The sequence below is a fragment of the Papilio machaon genome, chromosome 6 (genome assembly GCF_912999745.1).
Source record: "Papilio machaon chromosome 6, ilPapMach1.1, whole genome shotgun sequence".
Classification (NCBI taxonomy): domain Eukaryota; kingdom Metazoa; phylum Arthropoda; class Insecta; order Lepidoptera; family Papilionidae; genus Papilio; species Papilio machaon.
The window spans coordinates 1,925,198-1,941,784 of record NC_059991.1 but is presented as its reverse complement, the minus strand read 5'-3'; the positions used below and the strand labels follow the sequence as shown (position 1 = coordinate 1,941,784).

The window sequence follows — 16,587 nt, the reverse complement described above, 5'->3', positions numbered from 1 at the left end:
GCTTTTATATTCGCACAATATGATTTCTGATGAAGGCCCTCCTGCCCCTTCAAGTATAAAAAAATAATAATAATAATAATAAAATAAAAATAAGAACGTAAAATATATACAATGCAAAAAAATACAGGTAAAGTTTCTACTGTATTTAGATTTTGTGAAGATGATTTTGATTTTGTAGAAGATTAGTGTAAATTGAAGTACAAAATTATATCGAGGCATTTTTGTGTTAAAAAGGTTAGACGTGGAAAAAATTGTTTACGTACATTGACTTTGATAATGATGATGTTCAAGTTGAAATTTTTAAGATCGTTGAAATTTATATGTAATAAATTACAAATAACTTTAATACATAAACATATAATTGTATATATATGTGTGGTATTGGTTGTATTCCAATTATTGTATTTACTGAATGATGAGAACCGAATTAATAACGAAATAGTAGGTACTCTAAATTAGTAAGTGACAGTTCATAGTCAATTAATAATTTTTATATTAATCTATGACAAAGACACTACTTTATTACACATGTTGATTGATAGTTTTCATTTTATGTATTTTTGGGATTTGTCCACTTTAGTGATGACGCTGAATCATTCTAATATGTATTTCACACTGTCATTCAATCATTCAAATCACCATCAGCTCACTATACGTCCCGATACCCTAAGTTAGGGGTGACTAGGACATAGTCAACCACGCTTTGGTTGACTTCACACACATCTTTGAATTTCTTCTCAGATATGTGTAGGTTGAATAAATGAACATACGAGTATGTAAATCGAAAATCGAAAAACAAATTGGTACATGGCGGGTTTTGAACCCAGGATCTGCAGATTGCAAGTCAAGTGCTTAACTCCTGAGTCACTGACGCGCTAAATTAAATAATGTTTATTGCGTTTTATTTGCTAAAGTAAAATTTGTTTGATTTTTCTCTATGTGCAAATAAAATTTAAAATGACTTTAACAATACGTAAATTTTAATCGATGTTCTGTTAACCTAATGCTCTAAATTCCATTCCCATAAAGAGGAAATTCTTAAACATATCGAGTACTGTAAAAGTCGATAATGAATAAATTTAGATAGCACTTGTCCATTCAATTAAGAACTTTATAGCTTGTTTCATTAATTTTATTGGGTCATTGTTTCGAATTTCGATGAAACAAGAGAATCGAAGCCCCGTTATTTAAGATTCCGTAACTGTTTACTCTGTACCATACCAAAATCGTTGCATCGTCTCTGTAAAAAGAGAGATAATTTAGTTTTACACGGATGTTTGGACAGTAGAAACTTAAGGAAGAGTTACAATTACTTATAAACATTGAATAAATGAATAATTGAATAATATTTATATTTTGAATTTAATTGAAGAAGAGAAACAGAACTATAGTGTAAATTTTTGATGCAACGAATTGTGTGATCACATAATCAAATCAAACTACCAACTTGGTACCTAGTCACAATACGGGAGAAAGACGCGGTTAGGTAACCGTCCATGACATTAGATAGAAAGGGGTGCCACAGATCTGTTAATTACACAGTCTCATATAACCTTGTTAATACCCCTTCCCAAGGGCATGATGAAACAAGGCCAACAATGCTTAGTGGGATGAAAAGCGTAAAAAATATTGACATGACGCTTTACTCCTTCATGTAATTCGAATACATTTTGTGCCTGAGCGCGGGATATAAAAATCTTCAAAATTCAACTTGGATCTAATGTTTTAAATCACATTTTTTTCTAAATTATGGTTGATAATTTAATTGCAGATATTACATTTAATTTTTATCTTTACTGGAACTTTTACTTACTGGAATGTTATTTCATGTCTGGATTAAATTATAAATAAGAATGCTTAAAATTCTGAGAGAGTGTTGGTGACGCAAATATAAAGAAAGTTCTTAGTCTTAAATAAAAGTCTTGATTTTAATAAATTTCACAATTCGTGAATCGATTTTACTTAAAGTTTCACAATAGCATCTAATTATTCTACAATTTAGTACGTGTTTAATTTAACATTAGGACAAAATCAAAAGAAGTTTTGAAAACACTTTACTGCTGTTAACAACTGACTCCAAGTTCAATTGCAATCAAAATAATCAAGTGTAAAGAGATCAAATTATTGTGTTAGATAATTTATAGTGAAATTAATATGTGAAACAAGTGTCGCCACAAAAAATGTGTAATCGTAAATTCAATTTACAAAAGTGTGTCCAATTCGTGCATATTATCATTAAAAGATCTTCTTTCCACTCGTTTTACCTATTTCTCTCAGTCCCAAAAGCAGTATAATTATGGTATGGTTAACTTTTAACGATTAACTTTAACTTGCGTTAAATTTTCGAGAATTTAACGCTTTAACGATTAACGAATTCACTATTAACGAAGTTACTTTTCAATTAACTGTGCCCACCTCTGCGTATCTATAACGAGTATTAAAGTTTGGTTTAAATGCCTGAATTTTTGAAATAGCAAATTTGTCCAAAAGTAAACTTGCTATGACATATATTTAAGTGCCTTTTTTATTGGCCGACCAACTCAGGAGGGTAAGGTTTTCGCAGTTTTTCTCGCTTCGTTATGTTTTTATAAGTGTAGTTTTGTATATACATATGTTATTTTTATTGTACAACTGAACCAACTTTGACGGAGTGTTGTTTAATTCAAATTCTTCCCCCGAGAGTCATAAGGAAGAGATTATCAGTTTTTTTATTATTAAAAATAGTGTTTTTTACTTTAAAAATATTATTTTAAAACTTACTAATTAACTAGCTTCCTGTAGCCTTCCTTACATTGATTAGTTTTTAAATAGGCTAAAAAATAATCGATTAAATCAAAAGGCAGCCTAGCAAAATACGTATGCTAGTATTTTTTTATATTTCGATGTTTCATCCTTTGGGTATGAAATAAAAAAATACAATTTTGGGATTATATAAAATGATATCAAAATTAAATAAAACAATTATAGCCGTAATAAAATATAATCGTCATTTCGTGTTGAGTATCAAAAGAAAATTTACATAAAGCAATTGTTCTATATACATTTATCTATATTACATTTAATGTACAAATTGAATACGTCATATATATATTTGTGATTTATTGAAAACATTTATAATTATATTGTCTGTTAAAATATATAACCTGTTATTTTTATGTTCGAAACGAATTGAAAAAGTCTTCAACAATTTTTAACACGACTCAATTTTCTAATATATTTTTTGGAAAATCTTGACACTTAATTACTTAGTAATCAATCAGTCAGTTTTCAATATAGAAAATGATTTTAATTGTAAAAGAAAATATATTTGCCAACCATCAGATCTAATAAAAAAAGTAATATTTTAAAAGATTAAAAAAAATGTGAAAACGTTTGTAAAATTATAGTATATTTTTGTCTCAGTATTTGTTTATCTGTGGATAATTTTTTTAAGTTTTTTTTAATCTAATCTTATAATTAACGAGCTTTATATACAGAGAACAATATAAGTATAACATAGTTATTTTAATTAACAAATATACGTCAAATAGTTTAAACTTTCGTGAGACATAATAATAAATTAAATAATAACGGCTTAACTAACGTATGATTGTTCGGTGACGGCACCGACTAGTTTCGGAGCCGTTGGGGGTCCATCTTCAGTGCGAGTGAGTCTTGCCCTGAAGTTGGACCCCGACGGGTCTGACACTAGTCGGTGCCGTCACCGAACAATCACACGTGAGTTAAGCCGTTCTTAATTAATTTATACGTTAAATATATCAACAATTTAGCACAATATATAAATCTTTGAATTATTGAATTAAGGCACATATTCTAAAGTTAAAAAATAAATCTTAATATTTAGCTTTGGGAAATTCTTGAGACATATTTTCTTTAAGCTGTTTGCTTAATATTTGAAAAATGATAATTCCCATATTGTCGTAATCACGTCCCATAGATTGGTCGACAAACTTTGTTTAACCATAGGATCAGTCTTCGATGATTGCTTACGAATTGTATAAATTTGATATAACAAAATACTGCACAAATATAACGATATAGTCATTAAAAAAGCGAAAATTAATGAATTCAAAAATCGATTAAATTAAACATTTCATATAAAAATACTTTTTAAGACAATTTTTCTATTTCATCAATTTTGTTGTAAAGGAAAATTGTGTGTACGAAATTTTTTAAGTTTTTTTAAAGATCTTTTGAAACATCATATTATGCAGATTCAATGGAGATAATGGTTTAGTTTCCAATTTTGGTTTATTGTATTCTTAAAATATTCTTGTGACGTGTCTTATAGAAAATGTTTTTGTTTAAAAAACACATTTCCTCTTACAATATCGTAAACATTCGTGCAATATGTTTTAGATTCATAAATTTTGATAAAACAATTACAAGTCTTTGATGTTTAATTTAGACATAATAATTTCTTCCAAAACGGTCGTTTCACTTGTACGACGGGCAAGCCCGCCAATATGGCGGCGTCGAAGGCGTCTTTGAGTTGTTTCCGCGTCTTGGCCGAAGTCTCAATGTAGACTGCGTTTATTTTAGTTGCCAGTGCTCTCGCTTCAACTTCGGTTACAGCATGCTCTCCGATTGCCTGCAATTATAAAATAATAAGATTAGAACAACAGCAAAAAAAACTTATAATCCAAATTACTACTAGTTCATGAATGTCTTCTGATAGGTTGTGATATTTCAACAGGCGATTTGGAAATTAATATGCGCGCTCTTTGAAGTTACTCTTTGACAGTTTTCTATCTATATATCTTCTTCTTCTATCTATATATATAAAAGAAAGTCGTGTTAGTTACACCATTTATAACTCAAGAACGGCTGAATCGTTTTGACTGAAAATTGGTGGGAAGGTAGCTTAGAACCAGGAAAAGGACATAGGATAATTTTTACCGTTTACGTTTTTTATTCTTTATTCCGCGCGGACGGAGTCGCGGGTAAAAGCTAGTTTACAATATTTTTTGTTTCTAAGACGCATATTCGATGGCTCCTACAAATAAGGGCCAATGTGACAACTTTACAGGAGACTCAAAGTTTCAACCATGTAGGAAAAGATGCCGCATAGGCCCTTTTACTTTAGCAAAAAAACACGTTTACATCTGTAAATGTGTATTTGTGTTTAGTGGTTGTTGTTAACTAGACTAAGAGGTAGCTTTTAAAATAAAAAAAGTAAAAATTATCAATTTGTTACTTTGGCCCTTATACAGAATCGTATACGTAGAACTAAAAATAATGTACCGAAACGTTATATTAAAACTTGTTCCATAACAGTTATCAGCGTCGTATATCATTATGCAACGCAACAATATAAATCAAAAACAATTACAGTGATAGTGCATCGGGCCCGCATAACCCGTATTGACACTGTCAGATGTTATCTCAGAGAGGCATTGCCGTAGGAAAGCCGCGGCAAGATAATGGTTACTTTTTTATGCTTAGACGTTGGGACATCGACGGTTTAACGGTCTTTAATGCATATATCATGGTATCGTTTGAAGCATCATATTATGTAGTTATTACGTCCGTATATAGCTTTGTGAATTACTTTGCTTAGGGTCCTAAGAGTCCTAAGGGTATAAGAGAAGTAATATTTTTTTACTTGTTGATCTATGTAAGGGCGTGCTATTGTCACGCGGAATACACTAATAAAAAATTTAGAATTAAAATTTAGAATACACTAATTTGATTCCTTCCTACCTTAAGTCCTTGTATAACTTTATCGTCAGTCGCGAGATCGCTCTGCGTCCCGACTAGCACTAAGGGTGCGTTCACACTGGCGACCGCTCGCGTCCAGCGCTCCGCCACCGAGCGGAAGGTCTCCGGCCGCACCACAGAGAAGCAGAGCATCAGCACGTCTGTGCCCGGGTAGCACAGAGCTCGTAGCTCTGACATCGAGTCCTGGAAACATCGAATGATATTCATAAATAACTTAATCAACACAGCTCTAAAAGGTAATAAATTATTACATTAATAAACCAGCAAAAATATTTAAAAAGACAGACAGAGAGTCCAGGATTTGCTAATGTGTTGTAAATCCAAGGAATGGTTAAAGTAGACTCCGTTTGTAGGTTACCTAAGTTCATCTTTTACCTTGATAAACAGGGAAAGGACAACTATTAAAGATAGTATGGTAATCTTGTTTGTTTTTATTTGTATGGTAAACTTTAGTATTAATTAATTTTTAGTACAAACAATCCCACGATCTTGTAGCGATCAACAACGTAGGCGTAAATTAGCTTTGCTTAAACTAAAAAGATCCCATAAAAAGATCGAGCCTTTGTTTACAGAGTGTGTACTCACAGAACTTGGAGTTAAGGTGAAAGTTGATTCGAGCAATTAAAGCTATTTTATAGACGCGTTATACTCCTCCCTATAATTTTGTTGCGCAATTTATGTAACGTGCCTCCACATTGGTTACGTCACACTCAAACTTTAAGTGGTCTCACTAAGTGTAGATTAATATGAGAAATCTTAAGTAAGGGTTTCCTTTAGTAGACAAGTATTGTGTACTTTAATTTCTAAGATACAGTATAGCATAAGATCCCATATTACCAAAAAGTAACGTAATTAAAAGGATAAGGTGTTTAAAAGTTTTTTTTTTTTTCAAATAAATTGTTCGAACCAAGAGTTCGTCATTTAATACAATGAAGGGTTTAATGAACGAATCCTTATAAAGACGAAGTATAAAGTAAAGTACATATACAGACTTTCACCGCAAATGCGTTTATAATCATGAGTTTTATATTAACAATAAAGTATTTTAAAAAGATTTTAACCGGGGAAAGGTAAAAACTGAGACAAATTTTTGTCTTTAAAAAAAATTAAGTGTAAAAAATTCAAGATGAAATTATACATTTTGCAATAAATAGACGTGATATCCTATAAAAAAAATAAAATATATGAGTAAATTGTGCTTATGAAAACACAATTCTCTGCAATAAACATATATAGATTAAAATATACAATAGATTTTTTTTTACATTATTGTGAGAATGTTTTCTTCTTACCCCTACGCAAATATCTATTGTAGTAACTAAGGTGAAAAGAAACTGTGGGAAACCGGAAAGATGTGAACTGTGCGACAATGGTAGAAGCAAAAAACTTGGTTCAATTAATCGCATCTGCAAACGACATACGCGCAATATGTGCTTTTTTATGTGTGAAAAGGTTAGGTATAAACAGGTGGGTTTCTTCATCTTTGTTTACTAAGCAGGGTTTTTAATTCTAGTAGATGTTTGTTCACATGTCTGTCAAAGAGATTTCTTCTAGATATCATATTGTGATCAAATGTAAGGACATTATTCTATTCTATTTTCAAACATCTTGATCTCGGAACATTGTAAGAGTCGCTGCACAGAACACATTTTTATTCATAACTAGCTTTTACCCGCGACTCCGTCCGCGCGGAATAAAAAATAGAAAACGGGGTAAAAATTATCCTATGTCCGTTTCCTGGTTCTAAGCTACCTGCCCACCAATTTTCAGTCAAATCGATTCAGCCGTTCTTGAGTTATAAATAGTGTAACTAACACGACTTTCTTTTATATATATATAGATAGACAAGATAAAAAAGTTCCTATGTCCGTCTCCTACGTTCTAAGCTACCTCCCCATCAATTTTCAGCTAAATCAGTTCGACCGATCTTGAGTTATAAATAGTGTAACTAAAACGACTTTCTTTTATAAGCTGTCGCCCGCGAATCCGTCCGCGCGCAGTTAAAAAAAAAATGAAAAATAGATGTTGGCCGATTCTCAGACCTACTGAATATGCTCACAAATCTTCATGAGAATCGGTCAAGCCGTTTCGGAGGAGTACGGGAACGAAAACTGTGACACGAGAATTTTATATATTAGAAGATTTACAAATAGTGGGGCGTATAGTGATAAGAAGGGAAGGGAATTGTGCAGTTTGGGGCAGCTGCTAAAAAAATGATAATGTCTATACTAGTAGTAAAAAACCAACCAAAGGAGGCATTCTTAGCCTTATGGCTGATAGATGTTTTATTCAAGAAATGAGAAAAAATTCAGCTTTTTACTTATTAATTATACCTCTATTCGTCTCGCTATTTAAAGGTTTAAATAATTAAGTTAGCATTTTACAGAGGAATAGTAGACTAAAATTAGAATTGTAATTTCGCCGTACGCCAGGTGGGAATTTAAATTAAACTTGAAGCTAGATATTAAAGTATTCGGCGCAGAAACGTAGCTACAATATTCCATGAAGTAATGATACTGTGAGCTTAGTGTAACACAAACTTTATAATTAGACAGTTAACCTACTTCATTAACCCTGCGGGAAATTCTACGTAAGGGCTTTTGGTACTCGTGAATTTTCCCTTTATTTTCATTGCTTTTAAAACATTTAGACTATATTGTTTAGTTTGGTTTTTAATAATTAATTTTATTGAACATTTATTATAAGAAAGGGATATAGCAGGTTCATAAAAACACAGACATAAAACATGACTAGGATATGTGTCTTTTTAGCCAACTTCAAAAAGAAGGAGGTTATCAATTCGACAGAATTTTTTTTTCTATGTGTGTTATTAAATTACCGTTTCTTCCAAATGTCGAAACAACTATAGAAAATATATTGTCATTTCTATGTTTTCTAAGAAAACGAAATGGATAACAATAAGGTATTTCGGCAGTGAAAAGTCACGAGGTCTAATTTGCCTTTTCTTATAAGGAAAGAATGGGAAGGGGACGTGGATTTGTCGAAGTGGGGCCCGTATTAATTGGAAATATTATCCTCTTTCTGTGCGTCTCTCTCCTTCTTCTGTCCTCCATCGATTAAACAGACATTACAGATGTCTATGGGCAGCGGCCACTTCGCTATTTCGAAAAATTCAGGTGGCCGCTTGTTCGTTTACCACCTTATGATATAAAGAAAGACAAATAAGAATAGACTTACTTGTCCAGCAGTATCACAGATTTCCACGCAGACCGGTCGGTCGTCCACGTCTACCACAACTGTAACAAAAATAATTAAATTAAATATATTTAACAATTTAATTATAATACAAGAAAAATATTTATAAATCATAAATTAACCATTCTGTTTATAACCTAAGAAGAGTATACCTGGTTTATTTACATTGTGCCAGTGCAGTAGGACAGTAGCGCTTAAAATCATTGCTGTCAAACAACTAGCATAACGCCACTAACTGGCGCCAGTTAGCCAAAACAGTCCACAGCAGACTAGTACTACTGAAGTAAAGTACACCAAAAATCTCGTTCTCATTTCAACATAATTGTCGATGACGATTCGAAGGCGATGGTCACGAATATTCCTACTAGGCCCACTGTACTGGCATAATGTAAACCAGGCATTAAAAATGCATTAAAATGTAGATAATAAAATTTGTTGATAATAGAAAAATTTATATAATAACTGAAGATATCACTCTACTCCTGCATTATGTTGAAGTACTTTTAATTTATAAAAAATAAAAATTATAAACAGATACGTTTCTTTGTACATACATGAAGTCTATGTTTGGTAAGATTACGTATTCAGGTAATAGATGTTTGACCAATTATCTTTACAATCTTCATTAGATAGACAAAAAGTATTCATTAGTCACTAATGACGACAATAGTAACCGTATCAGTTTGTCATATCCTGTCACAAATGAAGTCGGTTCAAGGCAATTAGTTAAAAAAAGAATTGACAGATACATGGCTACTTTTGTATTACTCAGAAATACTCTTTACATTTTACATGTGATTAGTACTGTTTAATTTTATCTGTATAAATTACTACCCAATAGTCACCAATAAGGTTGGGCAGCAGTTGGAAATAAGTTTCTAAGTTACATACCATAAAATAAAATACAATAAAAAAATACCTAATTTTAAAACCACTGAATATCTTTTTCTACTTTTATAATTTATATCAAAACTAGCTTTTACCCGCGACTTCGTCCGCGCGGAATAAAAAAAATGCACACAAGATAAAAAAGTTCCTATGTCCGTCTCCTAGTTCTAAGCTCTAAATCAGTTCGACCGATTTTGAGTTATAAATAGTGTAACTAACACGACTTTCTTTTATATATATAATATCAAAATATCCTTTTAAATGAATTTATAATATTTAATTCGTATACTTATTATTATTATTAGTTTAAATTGTGACCATTTACGGGCAGTTATAACAAATCTGTAGGAATGTTGTCGACAGAGAAACGAGTTTGAGACAAGTTCCGATACGAAAGCTTAGCTCTATTCCCTCTGACGGTGAGGTATTTAATCTCAGAGTCAACAATTTAATTAAACATGCTAATAGGACTTTAACTGTATTAATTTTAGTTCCAACCAACTACAAAGAACAAACAATACCAATTTTTATCACAATCACATATGTTACATTTATTTTATTTACATACGATACATTTAATTTATTTTTAGAAAAAAAAACTCATTAAATTCAAAATTATATTTTACTATTTAAATTCATTTTAGATGTAATTGCAGTAGTAAATTAGTAGTATGTAGTTTTAAAAGTGTACTATTTGGTTTTGACGTTAAGTATACATTTGCAATTCAACACAAAGCAAACTTTTTTTTTAAATTATAAAGTGTTAGTTGATTTTGTTTTAAGAATGTTATAACAATCGCGTGACTGATCAGACCTTGCGAATTTTCCACTTTACGCAAAGTCTTTCAGCCATAAATTATGTAAACGATAGTTACCTTTTTTTCTTTCTTTAATTCAATTCAATGGAAATAGATGAGTTTCACTAATACATGAAGATGTCGATTCAATTAAGTTATCTAAGCCTTTACTGGACAAAAGATTTTGATGAAAAAAGCAAAAATTATGCCACTGCCACGAAAAATTAAAAAAAAATGTTTACAACTAAAGACCAGCAGCATCTATAGAGTTGCTAGCACGTGTATAAGAAACACATATCGCATATCAATCATAGCAACAAACAAATATAGACAGCTCTCTTTTATAGGCATCATTAAAAATACATTGAGGGGTGTCCTTAGTATCACAAATGGCACGTCCATAATTTTATTTCGTTGATGTATTCGTCACACGTAGTGATGTACCTTCTGGTCAGTGTCTACATAAGATGTATGTCTCTAAAGTGTATTAACTACTAGAGAGGATAATAATAATTTTACACCATAATCATAATTAGTAGTTACTAAGTTAATTAGTAATCATGTAAAACCCCTATGAAATAAAATCTCTTATACTTACTAACTTTTAGACTATCCTCAGCCTGTTATTTTCCACACAGAATGTACTTGTCCATACATCTCTATCAGCCGTCACATTTGAATTCACTTTCTTACGTATGTATGCTCTGTCACATAATCCATGAATACTTTCAGGCTAATAGCACATTTGTAGAATAACAACATTGTTTTCCATTGACTTCTGCAATACTTTGTTATAGTAAGTTTCCAATTGAACGCGCTCGTCAGTAATGGAAAGCAAAGAAGGTATACGATATCATAATGTGCCGGTAGAAACGTCGACGTTAGTATCATAATATATTAATCATTTGTTGCCCACTGACCTAGATGTGCATTCAAGGGATCAGAGATGAGTATTACTTTAGACATTGGGTAGTTTTAAGATGATGGAATTTGTATTTCTTCTAAAAGGGTAAAATATGAAGATATTTTCTGCACTGCAATTAATTATTTTTGGAACGTAGTTCCTTATCGCGCGTTGTGAAAGGGGGCTAGACGGAAAAAATTCTTACGAAAAGTTGTCACGACACTTTTTGCTATAGTAAGTATGTTAACGACGAATGAGCGCTACTTCACCATGGCAACGACGTGACAATATATCACGAAAATTCATAGAAATAAAATGTACTTCTTGAAGACTTAAGTTTTTTATTCATAGAATAAACATTGGTTCCTTCACTAATTAATTGAAAGGAACTTCGTTCCATCCGGGTGTCCCAACACACCTCTCAAGTTTTTGTTTGCTATTGATTGGCAAAATCTTTTTGTTCGGTTAACGTGGTTAATGAATTTTCTTTCACTTAGACTAAATTAACTACGGAACCCTATATTTTTCTGTTCTTGACCTTCTTTAAGTTATATTTGTATAAAATAATAATAAAAATAACGTTATAAGGTTAATATTAGCTCATTATATTCGTAACGCTGGTCGGATGTGGGTGCAGTATAAGTTAACAGTAATTCGTTCACGGTCAGTTGTTTTCGGTGGCTGGAGCAGCGGTGGGCAACGGGCGGTGCAACACGATACGTCTCGACCTGTTTCCGTCAGAGAGACGGTTCAACTTACCTGTCCAGGGTTGCCACTAGAAGTGCTCTTAACGCTATGAAACTAAATATTGAACATTCACAGCAAAACTGAAGACTATAAAAAATATTATCTTTAGGGGGAAATAACTACGATAGTGCAAACCCTATTTATATTTTACGTTGAAGAATAAATTTTTTGATTAGCAGCATTCGCACTATAATAGGTAGTCAATTTATCTACATTACTGATCGACAAATGCAAGTTAATTTATTTAATATAGTTTTCTGTGTGCAAATATTTCTGTCGACAACCCTGATGCGCGAGAAGCGACGATTTATGATAGCGCGTAGTACATATTTTACATACATATGTATTGCTACAGATTTATTTATTGATTCATAATAAATTCAGACGTGCTCATGTATTACTGGAATGTAATTTACATCGCCTCCAAAGTTATTAAATCAATGTGATAAGTATTTAACAATTTTACAATGTGCAGTGGCCACATTAACATAATTTTGTTTAGTGAATATGTATTAAAAAATAAATTAAAAGGATATATTATATACATTGTTGTGATTAAATATATACTTTCTTCTGTAGTGTTTTCAGAAACTACTACATAGTATGCACAAGTATTAGAGTAAAAATAATAGTTTTATACGTGAGAGCCTAGCAGGAATAGTCGTAAGAGATTTTTCGTAACGTTATCGACAAAAAAATTATATAAGAACAAACTATGTCGATTCCATTACGAATATGTTCTCGCAATTATTTGTGTTAAAGCGTCTGTGGAAAAAGAAATATTATTTTTTGCAAGGGAATAACTCTATTTGAGGATTGTATTCGTGATTCTTCTTTAGATTATGTTCGTATGTTCTTCTTCAAAAGTTTCCGGCCTCGTCTATAGTTGGATTCAATGTCAATTGGTATACTGCTATCTGTTATCTCTTACGTAATGAGATTAGTCTGTGACTTCCGACGCGTTAGATAGCCGAGCTCCTGAGATAAAGGCGTTTACTTTCTTTATATTGTTTCCGAGAACACGATTTGATATCTCGTTGTTATGCCGAATAAATACTGTTGTTGATAATGTGACTTTAAGGTGTTAGTGTTTGAGGAATATTTTTTATAGATACTGAGAGATGTAAAACTTTTTTTTAGTTTCATTTGAAAATTGTAGATGAACGTATTTTTACAATTGATTAGTTATAATTTTTTTTGTTCAATTCTTGTTTAATTTAGTGTTTTCCTTTTAATAAGAGCTCTTTAAACGTAACTGACGTTAGGTCGTGAACATATTATGCAAAATTATTCCGCAAAGACACCCCGCTGTTTTACCCGGTAGTTGAATTATCTCGGTATTTTGATTTAAAGATTTAACAAAAATAATATACAAAGGTAAGTGACAAGTAACAACAAAATTAAATTTCGGAATTTAAACCTAAATTTTTAAGACAGTCATTTTATAAAAATCCTAAGGCACGCAACTTACCTTTTATTATTAGGAATGATCTATGGGAAGAAAATCGGAAGCTTTATTATTATTTCAGAGACTTTGTATGGAATATATTAGATTTTTTTATTAAAAAAAAACAATGAATGATGCATAAAACACGCTTACAATATTGTTATTAAACCGCTTTCAGTATGACATCCGGTTTACATAACACCGCGTGCAAGCGAAACATTTATCAACCCTACGAGTAAGACTGTGGCACGAAGAATTCATTGTTTTCAAACATTATGTAAACTCTTATATATTATGTATATAGAAAACCTTGGTATGTATAGTAAAGTTTTACATAAGGCATTTTTTGTTTAAACATAGATTCATAATATGTTTTAATAACAATACGTTATTCAACACAATTTAGAAGGTACATCGTCATCTATTTATTAAAACTAAATACAGTCAAACCTGGATAAGCGAGAGTCCAAAAGACCGCGATATTTCGCTCGCTTATACAAGATTCTCTCTAATCAAAGCTTGTGGTGCTCGTCCGTCGGGACCGGACTATGAATTTTAGTTATAAAGGTTACTTACTTATTCAGTTCTACCTTATCCAGGTTTAACTGTAATACCATAACAATAGCCAGAAGAGTTTCCACTTTTCTAAGAGTAAACAAGTTCATGCATACATATTTGTTACGTGAATATTGATAATAGCTAGATAGATCAGTATGAAGCCAGCGGTAGATTCTCGGCGTAGGAAAGAGAGCAGAAAATTACACCGTTTTATGAACTAATTGTTAGAAAATATTGCTTCATTGCATTTATAATGATTTGCTTTTTGTCTACTGCTAAAGGCATTAATGCACAAAGGATTTAAAAGATTCGCCAAATCTGTCTATGGAAATAAAACAGTTTGTATTTCCATATAAACGTATAGTTTAGATTCATGTAAATAACTTCGGATGGTTTAGTTTCGCCTCCAGGCTCTGTAGAAATGGTCATAAATATTCTCTATCACAATATTTTCGCAATATGATGGCACGATAACATATTATATACATAAATATTCTGAGAAAGAAAAGACGTTAACACAAATTATGTAACCACGCATATCAATGCGCATATAAAAATCGATTTTTGATATTAAAAAAATAACGTTCTTGTAGATAGGGCTCTCTACATTTTCTTTGGTGAAAAGATAAAAAAAACTATAAATTTCATGTTCGCCTTCCTTTTACTTCCTTTTATAAAGTATAATAATATAGTGACCCGTCTTGTACAGGCACCAACTAGTTTTCTGGATGCGGGACAGAGGAGGGAACGACCTCAGACAGGGTAGGCAAACTTAGCCCAACACATTGTTAAGGTAACGTGAACTCTTAGACCTTGAGCATAGGGTCGCAGTGCTTGCAAAGGTGAAATGGTCGAGAAACCATTGACTCCGTGATAAGGCAGTTAGCTCGGACTGTGCAAGTTTCATTAAGTTGTTTAATGTTAACTTACACGCGAAGTGCGTTGCAAAACTTAACTCTTACACCTTTTTTAATGCCTTTCATGCTTAAAAATAGAATGGGTGTGAGTTTACATACATTAACGCTTTTAAGTCTTTTATTTTTATTTCAGACACATTTTTGTTGGTTAAGTTAACTATAAGCATTGACTATCGTTTTTATTATGAACTAGCTGTCGCCCGCGTCTCCATCCACGCGGAATGAAAAAAAAAAACTTAGTAGCCTATGTGTTCTTCCAGACTATATTCTACATCTGCGCCAAATTACATCAAGATCCGTAGAGCCGTTTCGGAGATACCTTCAAACAAACATCCATCCATCCATCCATCTAAACTTTCGGATTTATAATATTAGTAAGATTAATAAGATATAATTTAATGTAACTTTAATGAAAATGCATTCAAATTATACGTAAAGTTTCATTCGTTAACATTAATAGTTAGAGACATTAATGTCGGCTAACAAAGATAAAAAAATTTAAACTTAGAACTAAATATGTATTGAGCAAACAGTTTTTGTACGTATTTAAAGTTTTGTTATATTATCACAGTTTCACCCCATTGCATAGACATCAGGAAGGAAAACAATACAGGGGGTATGTTTGCTGGCATTTTACGAGCTCGTCTGGCAGGCGCCTCGCTAACATTTCGACCAACAGACCTAATTCCAGTTAACCTACTGAAGATGAATTAAATTAGGATGGGGATACATCAGGAATACTATAAGAATTATAATCTCTCCTTACAAAAGGAAATATATGACTAAATATTACAAGTGTTTAAACAATGGAGATCTAAAGTAAATTTTCAAATAAGGAATAAAAAAATCAAGTCATTTATATGCTATCACAATATGTAATACGTCAGATAAAATAAAAATAATTTCTATTCGATTATAAAAACATTCAACAGCTAACAGCGATATTTAATTACGGTTTGTAAAAACTAAGTATAAGTACGTTAAGTGAGTCATTTTACTTCACATCAGTTGCATTACTCATAAATCTGTGCCTAGTACGACTATTTGTGACAATCGCCATTCGCAAACGTATCGTCATCAACAAAATTTGTTTTAAAATTTTTACAGCGCTCATAAAATGTTGTAAAGTATATTAAAAATCTTATATAAATTTTGACATAATTGTAGGTGACGATACGAACACGATTGTCACGAATATTCCTACTAGTCTCACTGTACTGGCATAAAGTAAACCAGGTATTAAAGATGCTTTAAAATATAGATTAAAAAAATTGTAGATAACAGAAAAATTCAATACAATAACTGAAGAGAACACTCTTGCATTATGTTGACATAATTGACGATGATGAAACAAAGTTAATTGTCACAAATATTCGTGAGACATGGTGACTA

At 31.7% G+C, this 16,587-nt stretch overlaps 1 protein-coding gene across 1 annotated transcript in view; it reads right to left on the bottom strand.

Moving 5' to 3' along the window:
• Nucleotides 1-4,155: 4,155 nt before the first annotated feature.
• The window catches only part of LOC106721339, a 51,024-nt gene continuing 38,592 nt past the window's right edge, over nucleotides 4,156-16,587 (bottom strand). Inside the window, exons 2-4 of the mRNA XM_045678310.1 lie at nucleotides 8,920-8,978; nucleotides 5,704-5,904; nucleotides 4,156-4,591 (exon numbers count right to left, since the gene is read on the bottom strand). Coding sequence (XP_045534266.1) covers nucleotides 4,400-4,591; nucleotides 5,704-5,904; nucleotides 8,920-8,978 — 452 coding nt within the window. The 3' untranslated portion in view covers nucleotides 4,156-4,399. The remainder of the gene's footprint in view (nucleotides 4,592-5,703; nucleotides 5,905-8,919; nucleotides 8,979-16,587) is intronic.